The sequence below is a fragment of the Perca fluviatilis genome, chromosome 3 (assembly GCF_010015445.1).
Source record: "Perca fluviatilis chromosome 3, GENO_Pfluv_1.0, whole genome shotgun sequence".
Classification (NCBI taxonomy): Eukaryota; Metazoa; Chordata; class Actinopteri; order Perciformes; family Percidae; genus Perca; species Perca fluviatilis.
Genome location: NC_053114.1, coordinates 8745162 through 8760650, shown reverse-complemented (window position 1 = coordinate 8760650; position 15489 = coordinate 8745162). Strand labels below are relative to the sequence as shown.

The window sequence follows — 15489 nt, the reverse complement described above, 5'->3', positions numbered from 1 at the left end:
TTTTTGCACTTGTTTTATTATAATTATGTCTTTTGTATGTAAAGCACAAAATGTTAGAGCATTTGCATTTGACTATGTGTTGTATAAATAAAGTTGACTTGAGTTGACATGAGTCACAAATGTTAATTAAAGTTTAAATTGGAAAACTATTGGAAAAGCAGCAACATTCTTACATTAACCAGCCTTATGACTTGGTGTCATACAAGCATTATGAATCACAGCCTATTGCTTCCACTGAGCAGAACAGGAGGCTCCAGTTCAGAATGGGAGCTGTTCAGAAGTGAATGTGAGGCTGAAAAACATCCTGGTGCTCTGATTATTTCAATAACTTTAATGTGATGTGGTCTCCCTGCAGATAAGATGGCATTTGTGGGCTTCAAGGGCTCCTTCCACCCTGACTGGATCCATCTGGAGGTGGACGCCGACCGGGCCAAGATCCACCAGGTCCTGCCTGTCCCTGTGGTCCACAAGATGAAGCTATGAGAGAGAGGCAGGCAGGCAGAGTGGGGAGGACAGCCAAGAGACTATGTAACCCCTGAGATACTGACACACATTACCCGACGCCCCACCCCACCCCGACAAAAAAAATGCAATGACACACACGTACACATACAGTACACACTGCCGGCACTGCAGAGTCAGCTGCTCCAAGCCATTGTCCAGGATCAGTGGAGTTTTCTCTAGGTTTGGCAGGGGAAAAGAATGATGGATTTGGTGTGTTGGAAAAAAGGGAAGACCCTCTCCCAGAGCCATCACTGCCCACAATGAACTCTCTCTGTGTAGGTAATCTCATCAGTAGAGGGTTTAAGGCTGCATTCAGATTAGATCAGGTAGTCCGGCTACCCTGCAGCAGTGGGGGAGTGTCACTTCAGTTCAATACATATTTTTCTCTTACCCGTAGTGATACTGATCAGTCTAGATCAGAGGTCTTCAACAGGGGGGCCGGGACCCCTAGGGGTCTAAACATAAGTCCAACATATTATTAGCAAATATAAATCAGCCAATTTGTGAAAAAAAAAACACAATCATAGGCTTACTAGCCTATAGGTAAGGTAGTCACTAAGATCCCCAGATACAGTTCATTCTAAGGATTCACTGTGCCACATGTATGTTTAACATTAAAACATGATTTATAAAATCATGGCCACAATTATTTAATAGCTTAGTATTCTGTACACTAAAAAGGTACAGCATGTATAAAGGCTTTAGGCCGCCATACACATTATTATAGGCCCAGTTTAATATGAAATTCAATTTTATACAACATATGTAGTAGGGGGTCCCTGCTCTCTCTCTCTCTCTCTCTCTCTCTGATAAGGGGTCCTTGGCTTAAAAAACGTTGAAGACCCCTGCTCTAGACTGATAAATAGCACTACAGGTATAAGGATAAGGCCAGCGACAGACTGGATGCATGGCGTGAGCATGGCGTTTCTGTTGCGTGTCAGCTGCGTGGATTTTTCTGTCGTTACACACCAGAAACGTGCCTGACGCAGCGCTGCTGCTGCTAGCCTTGTCTGTACACATGCATGTTTCCCATTGATTTACTGCTCTCAAGCATTAGTATAATTCATGATAAACAAATATATACTGATTTGATTACAGCAAAGACAACGTCAGCAGTATTGACGGCAAAATAGGCTACAGAATATTTCGTTCTGTATTGACAGGTGCAATATTTGAAATTTATTTTTTTTTTATTACATTTATATCTGCATTTATGTCAAAACCTAGAGACTTTCAAACATCAACATGTCATTTATTAATATGTATTTGTGTCAAAATGACATATAAACATCTATTCCTATTATTGTATTTTGCCTGGAAACGCTTCCAACACACGTGTTGCATGATAAATAGGCGTTGGTTCTATTTCTTGCATGTACGCCTGAGACGTGTGTGTCACACAGGCAGTGTGTAAGCTCTAACCTGTTAACAGGGGAGCCGAAATATAAACGGACACGCCACGCAGCTGACACGCTCACGCGACACATCCAGTCTGTCGCCGGCCTAAATGTGTATTTTTGATTTTGGGGTGAACTGTCCCTTTAATGACAATTTCTGTGATATCCCTTTGTTTTGTTTTTTCCAAGTCGACTATATATTTACCATTATTGTTTTCGACAAAGTCTGATTGCCGGTTACGTGATTGGCCGCCGCAGCGTGACGTCAGATTGCGTTTCTCCAAAAGTTTTTTCTGCTCCGCCTTAAGCGTGATTCATACTTCTGTGTAAAATCTACGCCGTTGCTACGTACGTAGTTACGTGGAGACACAAACCTACGCCGGACACTACACCGTAGCCTGACGTGCACCTCTCGAAAAATGTAACTACACGTCGCGGCGACGCACGTCGCTCAGCCGTGGCTTGGTAGCGTTTCATTTCCCCCCCCCCCGCCTCATTTCTGGTTCTCCTTCTCCATAAACAACATGAAATCAAGGCTAGCTAAGGATAACTTTTCCTGCTACAGATTTCCCACCTTGGTCAGAAAGCACAGGGGAGACACTTTGTTTACTATCACTATGACGCTAGAGACACTACTTGCGCCGACGCTAATCGCCGTCACTCTCTCACTTTCTCCCTCGTTCTATCACCCACTTCCCACACACACATTCCCGCTCGACGCAGACACCAACGCACATTATAAACACCAGGCCACTTACGTAGGCTACAGTGAAAGCTCTGCACGGAGCCTCCGCAGAAGCATAAATCATGCTTTAGCCCACTACCCCCATTCAGATGAATGGGAGGACTTTGGTTTTTGCTGGAACCCCTGGTCTAGTGTGAATACGGCCTTAAGGTGACAACACATCCTCTGGCGGCCACATTGGAGGCAACAGTGGCTCAGAACAGCCAATGTTGTTTGCAGATATGTGGCTGCCTCCACAGACATTAATAGACGTGATTGATATTGGTTGTGTTTCTGACTGAAACAGTCACTGTCATTGTGTCACTAACATCATTGATATGTTTACATAATGTTAGCCATAGTAACCATACATGAAAAAATCTGTTTTGTGCACCAGCTAACATGGATATTAACTTTGTTTCATGTGAAATATAACATTGGCCTGTTGATTATTCGATAGGTTTGTTAGTTCTCTGACCAAGCCAAAAACATCAACTGACTACTCTCAAGGCAACATGACATCGTGACTTCGCATAACATACACGCCCAATTTCTTAAGCCAAGTGGCGTGTTATCTGTATGCATTTTGAGCTATCCGCATTTATGTCTACGCTGTATACAGTAGACGTAAACATACACGGCATTTTCTAAAGCCAAGTGGCGTGTTATCTGTACGCATTTTGAGCGCCGTATACAGCGGACGGGTTGGGTTTAGGAAAAGAAGAATGGGGTTGGATTTAGTAAAAGAAGAACGGAGTTGGGTTTAGGAAAAGAATAACGGGTTTGGATTTAGTAAAAGAAGAAAGCAACAGTTAAGTTTAGGAAACATGACACGCGGGTTGGGTTTAGGGAAAAGAAGAACCAGTTGGGTTTAGGAAAAGAAGAACGGAGTTGGGTTTAGGAAAAGAATAACGGGGTTGGCTTTAGTAAAAGAAGAAAGTGACGGTTGAGTTTAGGAAACGTGACACATGGGACACGATCCCCGGTCTCCTGGGTGAAAGTCCTGTGTTTGACCAATCCACCACCCCAACCAACCTCCCTACGCGGATTTTCGCCCTTTCATACTACTCGCTACGGCGTAAATTCACACGCAATCGCAAGGTAATGTAAGTCAATGGAGGCCACGCTAAAAAGCAAGTATGCGTCTTGATAACACGCCAATAATGACATACGAATTATCGTGTCATATTTACGCCACTTCATGAGATCAGTCTGCTCAAGGTACTGTGGCGGGACAAGAATGGACCAGAATGAAATTGCAGTGAAAACCCACTAATGTGGGTGCTTTATTTTTCTTTGTACAGCAAAATAAGGAGTGCAGCAGTGTAGCTCCCTTGTGGCGTGGCTAGTGTGCAGGGTTGGGTTAGGTCTTGGGGAATTCTGCTGGGTAGGCAAGGTGCAGTAGGGAGCTCACCGGTGAAGTTGGGCAAGGAGGGGACAGGAGACCTTAAGTTCCAGCGGAGATCCATTCAGCTCCAGTCGCCCTTGGCTTGATTTATGGGCTTTCTGGGTGCAGGAAAACCGAGCAGCGGTTAGCTTGAGTGGCAAACACAGACTAACCTGCCTTAGTTGGTGTGGCTCCTTTTGTCCTGGCCTAACAAGGGCAAACGAGAGGCAGCTGGAGTCGGTGATTAGTGGTTGCCAGCCGTGTCTTGTTGTAGGTTGGCTTCTTGGCCATGTGCTTGTTTTGCCAAACATAATGGGAGACCTTTGAAGGCATGTACCCGGCATGGCAACGATTAAGGGGCCATTTGGCCACAGTACACTGAGTAAAGCTTTGGCAGAGAAACCAGGGCTAAAGACAGTTGAACTTTGAATATTTTGTACATGGTCTGTCTTGTAACGGACTTCGCTATTGGTTTACCCCCGGCACTCTGACATCTACAGCAGAAACATGGATACCTATTGGTGTCACTGTTGGATGACACTGTTAGAAAGAGCTGTTCATGTGATCGTGTTGTTAAGGTTGAGCTATACTACGTGCCGTTCGAACACGTCTCAAGGTAAAATAATCATACTTGAAGGCAGGGTTAACACCTTGCAATTACTGAGAATGGCGAGATGCGATGATTGTGAAAATGGGGATAACGGGCGTTAGTTTCTCCTCAGATACATTCCCAGTCTTGAACTTGTTTGTCACTCAAATATAACTGCGTGAAAAAGAGAGTCTCACACCGTTCCACACATCTGGCAAATCACTGGTTGAAGTGGTTGTGGTTTTGGTAGGGAGTTTTAGATACTTTTCACTCAACTTTTAAAGTGAGGAATATGGAAGGCTGTATCCAGTATAAAGCAACATACAAGCTATTGGATAAAGTTTTTGGACAGGCAGTGTTCAGACACTGAGGCCCTCTTGGTCCCCCGATCTTGGGAAGATTATCTAACCAATAGCGAAGTCTGTTCCAAATCTACTCGGAGGTAGATTTGGAATTTTGAATTACTCTAACTTACCTCCTACCAAAGACAATCATACACAAGTATTTTGTACAGCAGAAGACACGGTGTCACCCAGATTAAGTTTTAATTAACAAATGTGCAAAATATAATGTGCCAGTGCTTTTCAGTTGGATAGTTCTTCAATATACATACTTGGCAACTACATTGGGATTAGGTACAGAACTATTTTGTTAATAGAAGAGGAAGATTATGATCACGATCATGGTCGGGTCACTGAACAGGCATACCAGGCCCAGGATCCCAAAGGGTTCAGGGGGCTGTAAAACAGCTACAAAGAAATGCCAAATGACAGACTGATCTCATAAAGTGGCATTTCCCAATGTTCTTTTCCTAAACCCAAACCTTTTTTTTTTTTTTACACGTGTGACGTTTTTCTCGCGATAGTACGGTACGTTCTCGCGATAAGACGTTTATGTTTACATCCGCTGTATACAGCGCAAACATACACGTGGATAGCCCAAAATGTGTACAGATAACACGCCATTTGGCTTTAGGAAAGTGGCGTGTATGTTTACGCAAAGTCATGATGCCATGTTGTAAATGAACACAAAGAGATGAAGAGCGGCTACAAAGAGACACATAAACGCTACAAACAACTTCTTAGTCATCTGAGTCACTTTTGTGTCTTGGAGAGTCCTGGTTCACTGAGACTCACCTTTCCAAACAGTCTTTAGTTTGGCCTGGACCAAAGTTCATTTGATAGCTGTCTAAACAAACTGTACCAAATGGGCAAATCCACAAGAGTTTGTTTGAACTATTAGCAAGAAACATAAATTATTACAAAGAGTTATGTATGACTGAGGTTGGTAGGAGACTGGGTTTATTCACTTTTTACGTTGACCGTTTAACAACAATCATTTCCAAGAGTTTCGTTTTCCAGCCTGGTTGTTTGATATTTGTATAACTATCGGCCAATTCTCCAATGGATCGTCAGCCGATGGTTGCTAGGCGAATTATGCTGCAAAAGCAATGCCTGTATATGAACAGAGGGTGCAAATACTAAGACAGTGTGAGCGAGCTAATCAAACGCATGTGTAATGTGCGTGCTGCATCACCGAGCGTCCTTTCCATGCAGGTCTCTGTGGTATGTAACACATGTAGACGTCAAGTGGTTTCTTGGTTATATGCCTGCTTTGTTTGACCAAACTGTTTAAAAAGAGAACAGAGAAGAAGAAACAAAAAGAGAAACATTCCTTGTTTTGCATCCAGACCAGTGGTTGCAAACCCGCTCTGTTCCGAGCAATCGCTCACTTGATATTGTGATGTTTTCCTCCCATGTTTTTTTTTTCTTCATATCAGTGTTTGTGATATCCATCCGCCTGTGTTTTTGGAGTGAACCAGCAAGAAGCCCATAAGAATATAAAATTAAAAGTAAATTGGCCATTGAATGTTAAATCAGGGACTTTTTAAATGTGCAATTTCCCCCATTTCAAAAATAATAATTAAAGGAAATCCTCTTTTCAATCTGGCGAGAAAAAGGAGTCCCCTCCCTTCGCCGAAATAGCTGGTCTTTTTTCGGAGGTTGTAGCAGTAATTTAGTGTTTTGTATGTTTGTGTTTTTAAAAAAATCCACAGATTGCTAAGAGATATATTTTATACTAATTTATTGTACAGACACCGTTTATCCAAATGTACAAGGGCCATCTTTTGAGTTGTATTGTATTACTGTCCGGTATGTACTGTATACTGTACGTAAGAGACCATTATTGCTCCATTTTAAAAGATTTGTATCATCTGCGTACAGTACATGCATATGACTCTCGGTATAGTTGGATTGTTTTAACTGTACACCAAATGGATGTGTTGTATATGTGGCTTGGACTTGTAAAGTAAGCTCCATGACTTTGAATTTCTTTGAGGACTTTTGTACAGAAATAAATGATGATGACCAGTTTGTCTGAATGTAATTGTGTCTGCACATCTGTTTGTTCCTGCTGGGACAAACAAATACTTTATATTATGCTGATGTTTGAGCGAGGGCGTAACTTTGTGTTCAACATTTGGGGGGGTTAGAGCTCCAAGATCTAGGCAGGTCCTGGGACATGTATGCATGTATTTTAAAAAAGTGACAGAAACGAAAAAATTGTCAAACAAACTTGAAAAACATCTAAAGAAAGTGTCCAAAAACAACCTTGAAAAAGGGGACAAAAATGTCAAACATCCTTATTCTTTTTGCCGTTTGTCGCTTTTTTCGACACTTGATGGGTTTTCCTCCACTTTCTTCGACATTTTTACATCCTGTTTTGTATCTAATTGTTCTCCAACTGTCTTTATCATTCTGAAACCAGAACACAACACACTTATGTTACTATTTTTAAGTTACATAACGTGGTTAGGGTTGCTCCATTGATTTGCCGGTCCAGTTGAAGGGTCTGAGGGGAAACGACACAAAGGTGAAGTTATTTTAACGCTCAAAGATTCGGGACTTCGGAGATACAATGTTCTGATCTGTAACTGTTGCTTCTACCTGTTGGGTCATCACATCCACATCCTAAATTAAACTTTTCTGGTTCGCATATCTTCTGGAGACACAAAGAATCATACTCCAGAAATGATATTATCTGTAAAGTTATAGATAAACGATAAATGTGATTTAAATATACTACATGAGCAAAAGTATGTGGTCACCCAGACATTTGACTCATATCTGATAGTGTTAACGTGTGATTGGGACACCATGGGCATCACTGTGCTGCTCTGACAGCCTCCACTCTTCAGTTTTCAGGCTTTTCACCAGATGTTGGAACCTGTCTGCAGACTAGACAAGGTCCTCCACATCAAACTGGAAAAACTATTTCTTTATGGACCTGGCTTTGTCATGTTGAAAGCACGAAAAGGACAAACGAAAAACCAGACGCTGACAGACACTCAGTGCGTTTACATGACAGCAGTAACTGGTTGATTAACCGGGTTATGCCAGGAGTAACTCTACCTCCGGTGCAGTAGGTGGCACTCTGCCAACGTACAACTGGCTTTTTCGTCCGGTTGACCTGTCACAAAATTACATTTTTTACAACATTAACACACTCTTGTCACAGCGTCGGAAAGCACCAAGCTCACGCCAGTCTTACAGATTTCCTTTAGTTGTAACTAAGAGCTCAGGGCCAAACTAGACAGGTATCTAAAATACAAAATTGATTTAGTCTGTATTGTCCAATTACATCTGCATGTTGTCAGCCACTACAGTACAGAACGCTGTAACCGGAAGCCGCAAACCGACTTGCAATGTAATTCTAAAGGGCAAATTTGCATTATCAATATCTGTCTTTGCCACTGACAGGCACAGATTATTATTCTAAGTGTCTGACAACATTATGGAAAGGATTTCTACAGAGATAGACATTTTTGTTAAAAAGTAAGATCCTTTTTCTTTAACAAACAGCCCGGAAATCACCATCACCAAACTCCCTAGACTCCATTTAAATAAACAATACTTCTAGCGTGTATTTAACAAAAAAAAAGTCTATCTCTGTAGGGATTCTTTCTATAATGACACTTAGAATAAGAATAATCTGAGCAGGTCAGCGGCAAAAACAGAACTTTAAGTGGACAAAAACTGAAGGTGAACCCATTAATGTTACATTGCAGCATGTTTTGCCACTGTCTTTTGCTTAAATTTAGTTTTTCCCATCAGACACAAAGACATGGGAAAAAGGGTCCAGGTTGGAAAAACAACCATTATAATTTAAAACCAACAGGATAAGAAGAGTAAACTCCTCACACTGTAGTACCATATGTGATTCAACCCTCAGCAATGATAAGACATCTCATATGATTGTATAAAAAAAAAGATTTATTTTCATATTCAGTGAAAAATCTAACAGAAAACGTGGGTGCTACTTTTGTATCAAATCTTGAAATGCTGCTGGATGTGAACAAGGACCTGAACATACCAGGACTCGAAGGTGTGATGAATGATTCCATATCTGTACCAGCAACATTTCATTTGGTGATAATCTTAAAAACAAAAACAGAACTACAGAGATTAGACAGCGCGGATTTTACTTTACAACAACAGCTTGTTACCACCCCGTGACAAAATGATGACTTCAAAACCGTAGGGTACTCAAATTTTAAATCGCGATTACGATTTTGTCTCCCGACGGTCGCAAAAAACACACTTTACGTTTTTTCAAGTAAACGATTAGTTTGTCCTGTTCTAAATGAAAAAAAAAAAAAATTTGCACGGGAAAAGTATTAAACAAATCAACAGTGAAAACCCCTTCAACTGTGAAATTTCCCTCAACTGTTTCACCTTTTTCAAGATCAATAACAATGATCTTTCCAAAAGTCAACGAAGTTATCGTGTTAAATAATTGTGATTTTGATTTCCAAAATAATGGTGATAATGATTGGTTTTTTCCATCATCAAGTGGCCCTACGTTCTAGTGAGGGAGAGGTGGAGAAAAGACAACAAGCCTCTGAGTTATGATAGCAGCTGAGCATAGAGCTGGGCAATATATCAATATTATATCGATATTGTGATATGAGACTAGATATCGTCTTAGATTTTGGATATCGTAATATGGCATAAGTGTTGTCTTTTCCTGGTTTTAAAGGCTGCATTATAGTAAAGTGATGTCATTTTCTGAACATACCAGACTGTTGTAACTGTTCTATTATTTGCCTTTACCCACTTAGTCATTATATCCACATTACTGATGATTATTTATCAAAGATCTCATTGTGTAAATATTTTGTGAAAGCACCAATAGTCAACACTACAATATTGTTGCGGTATTGATATCGAGGTATTTGGTCAAAAATATCCTGATATTTGATTTTCTCCATATCGCCCAGCCTTAGCTGAGCAGTTCATGTTAACGGGCACAGCAGGGCTAGGGCTGGGTACAGAATTCAATCCTTTTTTGGCACCGACTGAATAGCCTTTAAAGGAAAGAATATATATATAAAAAAAAAAAATGCCTCAGCATTCAATACCCAGATTCAATACCACCGGAGTATATCTCATCAGTGTCAATGAGCAAATAGGCTTGCATCGTGCTTCTACCAAGATCTAATAATCCTGTGATTGGCTGTCTAACGTTACGTAGAGGCAGGCGGGAAAAACTCTACGTTACACACAGAGATGGGGCTCACGTAGTAGAGGCTGGAAAATACATAAAAGGATTTGTGCCGTAATGTCGTCGTTTCTTTTTGTTTTGTGATCGGAAAAAAGTATCGAAGTCACGGTATTTGTATTGGTAACGGTATCGAAAATCTTTGAACGATCCCTAACCCTAAGCAGGACTTATTACATCACTCGTATCACCGACTCTGAAGCTCTGCGTCTTCACACGTTCCTGCAGCCCCTCGCCACAGTTTGGTGGTCAGAATAACCCCCTCCCTCCCCCCACTAAGGCCAGAGGTAAAGAGCCCTGGGAATGTTCCTCCGTCACAGCTCGTGTTTCAGATGGCCGGCACTGTTCCCCTCCAGGTCCGGCTTCTTGCTCTCAGTCTTCCTCTTGCTCTTCTTCTTGGCGTTGCCCTCACTCGGTTGCTTGTGCTTGGCATCGTCCTGCTTCTTGGCAGCCGTCCCGGGGAACACCTGTCCCTCCACGGTGACTTCGGCACAGCGCTCCTGGCCCACCAGGAAGTCTTTGACCTCCCAGGCCAGGCTGCCGTCCCGCAGCATGAAGATGGCCCTGTTGGAGCCCACCACGAACCTGGGGGACGGGGGACAGGGGACAGGGAGCATCAGACCGGCTACACTTCACTACTGGGCATTAGCCTCCCTCTTTTTTTTTTTTTTTTAAATTGTCATTGCAATATCAACTGCTGCGATAAACACATCGCGAAAGGCGGCACCATATCGCGCAACACGCTCATTTTATGTGTTAGTTGAAAGAAATATCGGTAGAAAACTTCACATTAAAATGTAACTGTCGTTTTTTAAGTGATGCCTTTTAAAATTCAATTCAATGTTCATTTTGTTCAATATAGTGTTGGAAATGATTTCCTTTCATTTGTTTTAAATTCAACAAGCAATTTCTTGTATTTGCAGAATGCTGAAAGCAGCATAACTGAGTAGGCCTAAACATTCAAATCTGTGTATTTATCGCAAGTAATATTGTTATCGCAATATTCAACGATGTTATTGCATATTTCCCGAATATTGTGCAGCCCTACCTCTGTTGTTTTTAGTGACTTTATAACAGCTAGACTACTAGGGCTGGGTACCTAATTCAATACTTTTTAGAAACACCTCTAAAAGTATTGAGTATTTAAAAATGCCTCGTCATTCAATACCCAATTTCAATACCTAAGGAATAAAGCTCATCAGTAAATGTAAATGGACTGTTTTTATATAGCGCTTTTCTAGTCTTAATGACTACTCAAAGCGCTTTAACATAGTACAGGAACCATTCACCATTCACACACATTGATACACTGTGGCCGAGGCTGCCGTACAAGGTGCCATCTGCTCATCAGGTAAACATTCACACACATTTACACTCCGATGGCGCAGCAACTCTGGGTTCAGTGTCTTGCCCAAGGACACTTCGGCATGGAACTGCAGGGCCAGGGATCAAACTACCAACCTTCCAATTGGCAGGCGACCTCTCTACCACTTAGCCACAGCCGCCCCGTGAGCGGCTGAGGCTAAGTGGTAGAGAGTGGTAGAGAGTGTCAGTGAGCCAATCAGCATGCTTCTTCTAGTAATGAGGCTGATTGGCTTTCTAGCGTAATACATCGCAGGAAAAACACTCTACATTACACAGAGACAGGACTCACGTAGTAGCGCACACACACACACACACACACACACACACACACACACACACACACACACACACACACACACACACACACACACACACACACACACACACACACACACACACACACACACACACACACACACACACACACACACACACACCTAATGTATTCACTCCTCTGTTACAGTAAACTGAATATCTTTGAGTTGTGCTTTGGGAAACACTGATCCACAACAACTAATCCATTCATCCAGGAAATAATACACACATTAACGGACAATGAAAAAAATCGTTAAGCTGCAGCCCTAGTTTGGTACTAGTTAAGGTAAGTAAAATAAATCATCACAAAAACAACACTGCAGACTCCATCCACTACAGACCTTGAGATGAAGTTGAAAGCTCCGGAGAAAAGCTAGTAAGTAGACCTTGAACATAAAAATGTAGCCCTCTCACACATCACTGGCAGTGGCGGAATGTAACTTACAACATTTACTCCAGTACTGTACTTAAAAGTGATGGTTCGGAGTAATTTCACCCTAGGCTGCTCTGCACCTTGACCTCGAGCCAAAAAAAACCCCATAAGACTTTTACTTAAGTAACATTTTCAATGCAGGACTTTTACAGAGTGTTTTTACAGTGTGGTATTTGTACTTTTACTTAAGTAAAGGATCTGAATACTTCTTCAGTGTCAGTGCTTGGGCTCCAGTCTGTAACAGCTTGCAGCCACCCCGTCTGCCAACCACCAGGTGGCATTGTGCTCACTGCGCCGAAGCTTCACATCTTTCTACAGCACACACAGGAACAAAGCCCTTAAGCTTCATCAGGCTTCGTACCAAGTTTATTTCTAACAGTAGAAAGCAGGGGTTAAATTCCTAATTGTTTAATTGGCTAGTCCAACTGACAGATAGGGCTGCAGCTTAACGATTATTTCTATTGTCCATTAATGTGTGGATTATGTTCTGGATGAATGGATTTTCCGCTCTAAAAGGTTAGAAAATGGTGAAAAATGTGGATCAGTGTTTCCCAAAGCCCAAGATGACGTCCTCAAATGTTTTATTTTGTCCACAACTCAAAAGATATTGAGTTTACGGTCACAGAGGAGTGAAGAAAATATTAACATTTAACACGCTGACATCAGAGAAGTTGTATATATATATTTTTTTTTAAACAAACAAACAAAAAGACTCAAATTTCTTGATTAATCGATTGTCAAAATAAAGTGGTGTTTGGTGTTTTAAGCCCCCAATGTCGACTTCAAGGCAGCGCTGCCTGGAAGGCACTAGGATTAGGTTAGGGTTAGGTGCCTTGAAGTCGACTGTCATAGCGCTGCCTTGAAGTTGACGTTGGGGGCTTAAAACTCCATCGAGCAAAAATAGATAGGGATCAATTTAATAGCTGACAACTAATCCATACATTTTTGCAGCTCTGTTGACATAAATGTCAATTATTAATTGCAGACAATTGATAGTAAGTAAATAAAAAAAAAAAAAAAAGATTCACCTATGTATCGTTTTTTTTTTTATTTGACAAAAATTTATGCATTTTCCTGTTATTTCTGACAATTTGTTAAACAAAAATGTCTTATGCTTAAGTAAATGAAAACCCAATTAACAAAACTGGTTAAAAAATAAATAATACAAAAAAAAACTGAGATTAGCATATTCAAGTTTATGTTCTGCTTGTTCAACAGTTGTTTGGTAAATTGCTATTAAACACACTTAGAGAGGATTTGAAGTACTATTTTTATTCTTAATTCTTGTCATTTTAGCGCTGGCGATTTTCCTTTGGGGCTGTATCTACCTACAATACCTACAATACCTACCTACCTACCTACCTACCTACCATCTACCTACCATCTACCTACCTCTGGATATCGTAGTTGGCGTTGAAGAGGCTGCCCTGCCACAGGCCTGTGATCTCCTCTGTCTCTTTCTCCGTGGGATCCCCCGATACGGTAGCAAAAACCATCAGAGTCTTGCCCTTCTTGGACATCTTAAGCAGCTCTTCAGGCTTGGAGGGGTCCACCTTGGCGAAGTCGATGGGTGGGGGAGACCTCTTGTGCTCTGGGAGGTCCCCTTCCTCAATTTCATCATCCTCCTGCGGAACACACAGACAGGGAATACCCCGAGGTTAAGATTCTTACAAATAAAGTGAATGAAATTAGTTAGAAAAAAAGACAATGTTGGTTGCTGGTGCAGGACAAGAAATTTAATGTTCAAATAAGGTAAAGTATTTTTCCGCAGCATTAAGCTGTTGTGCTGACTTTACCTTCTTTGGACAAAAACTATGAAATGACATAATGTATATTTGAACACTTTAGTTACATTTTGTTTGCTTTTTACAACTGGTAACACACAATTCACAGTTAACCATTAAGAGTTTACCAGTTTACAGTCATGTAATGGTAAAACATTATGTAACAGTAAAACACCAACTGTACTAGGTCTGCACGATATGACGGAAATAAGGGATATGCGATAACGTTGAATATCACTTGCGATTAAAAGATAGTGTACTCAGTTGTGCTGCTTTCAGTATTCTGGTAAAATACAACAAACTGCTTGTCAAATTTAAAAACAAACTTGAATTGAATATAAAAAGGTTGTTGTTCGGACCGACCTGCCCCCACTGCTAAAACAAATCCTAAACTGATATCACACACAAAGAATTTTACATTTTGCAGTTTTCTACTGCTACTTTCTTTCAACTAACACAAAAAATACTGATTGTCTTTCACAATATGTCGCAATCTTTTGCGATACGTTTATTGTGCCAGTTGAGCCCTGAAGTGTACAAATAAATTACATTATAAATCATATCTTCACAGTTTAAAATGCACTGTTCTTTCAAATGTAGGCTACATTTCAGGGTTTCCCAGTGTATTGCAGGTCTGGCCCCTACCAGGCCTAAGACATTGGGAATTATGTTTTGTGTATGTTTTTTGTATGACTGGGTGGGAAACTTAGACAGTCATATTTTCAAATCTCCAGTTAGCTTTTAGCACGGAGTTAATGAAGGGCCCTGTGGAATCTGTGTTACAGCTTTCTTAAATTCTCAATTTCCCGATTCCTTCATTGATATTATTACCACAGAAACTTTTGGGGTCTACATTAATGCTGCCATTTTTCTGTGACTGGCACCAGCCGGGCACTTGTCGAAAAAAAGACACTTTTCCACAGAGATAAACAAGTTGTCTGCGGCAAACCCTAATGTTACATATCATCCATCTATAAAAACTGCACACTTTACTGTTAGATACTATTCTCTGGTACTACAGTACCACACTCATTTCTGGACTCATCTCTCCCAGGTTAGCAACTAATACAAACATGGAGCCAATGCTTAGAGTTACAGTAACGTTAACGTTAACTAAGGAGTTGCATTTTCCTGATGATGCATAACGCAACGATACATGCCTAGCTATCCGCTAGGCTAGTTGCTAGCTAATGTCTGACGACTGACTCCGTTACCTCCCATTGTTCCAGGAGCCGTGCCATATCTGCGTCATTGTAGTCTCGGATATCCTTCTTTTTCTTGGGCTTATTTTTGCTATCAGTCGCTAATATACAAAGCAAATATGTGCACAGAAGGAGCAACACACATTTCCACCTGAAGTCAGACGCCATGTTTACAGATGGTGCGTTCTCATTGGCTCTGGAGTCTGCCGGTCACAAGACGGGTGGGG

At 41.2% G+C, this 15489-nt stretch overlaps 2 protein-coding genes across 6 annotated transcripts in view; one reads left to right on the top strand and one right to left on the bottom strand.

Moving 5' to 3' along the window:
- LOC120555589 (cell migration inducing hyaluronidase 1) overlaps positions 1–1050 on the top strand; it is a 219544-nt gene extending 218494 nt beyond the window's left edge. For all 5 annotated transcript variants that reach the window (XM_039794378.1, XM_039794383.1, XM_039794382.1 and 2 more), the window contains exon 29: positions 356–1050. In XM_039794378.1, the coding sequence (XP_039650312.1) occupies positions 356–483 (128 nt within the window). In that variant the 3' untranslated portion in view covers positions 484–1050. The remainder of the gene's footprint in view (positions 1–355) is intronic.
- Positions 1051–9770: 8720 nt separating this feature from the next.
- mesd (mesoderm development LRP chaperone) lies at positions 9771–15489 on the bottom strand. The gene is made up of 3 exons (XM_039794377.1): positions 15275–15489; positions 13669–13901; positions 9771–10748 (listed from the first exon to the last, which is right to left on the bottom strand). Exons 1-3 carry the CDS (start codon positions 15428–15430, stop codon positions 10478–10480), a joined length of 660 nt encoding a protein of 219 aa, XP_039650311.1. The 5' UTR covers positions 15431–15489; the 3' UTR covers positions 9771–10477.

Bases quoted from the DNA above. Each gene is read 5' to 3' on its own strand.
- mesd (XM_039794377.1), bottom strand. From the start codon at position 15,430: ATGGCGTCTGACTTCAGGTGGAAATGTGTGTTGCTCCTTCTGTGCACA. The intron at 13,902-15,274 runs GTAACGGAGTCA...TGTGTTCCGCAG, and splicing joins GGCTCCTGGAACAATGGGAG to GAGGATGATGAAATTGAGGA. The intron at 10,749-13,668 runs GTAGGTAGATGG...CCCGTCCCCCAG, and splicing joins GCCAACTACGATATCCAGAG to GTTCGTGGTGGGCTCCAACA.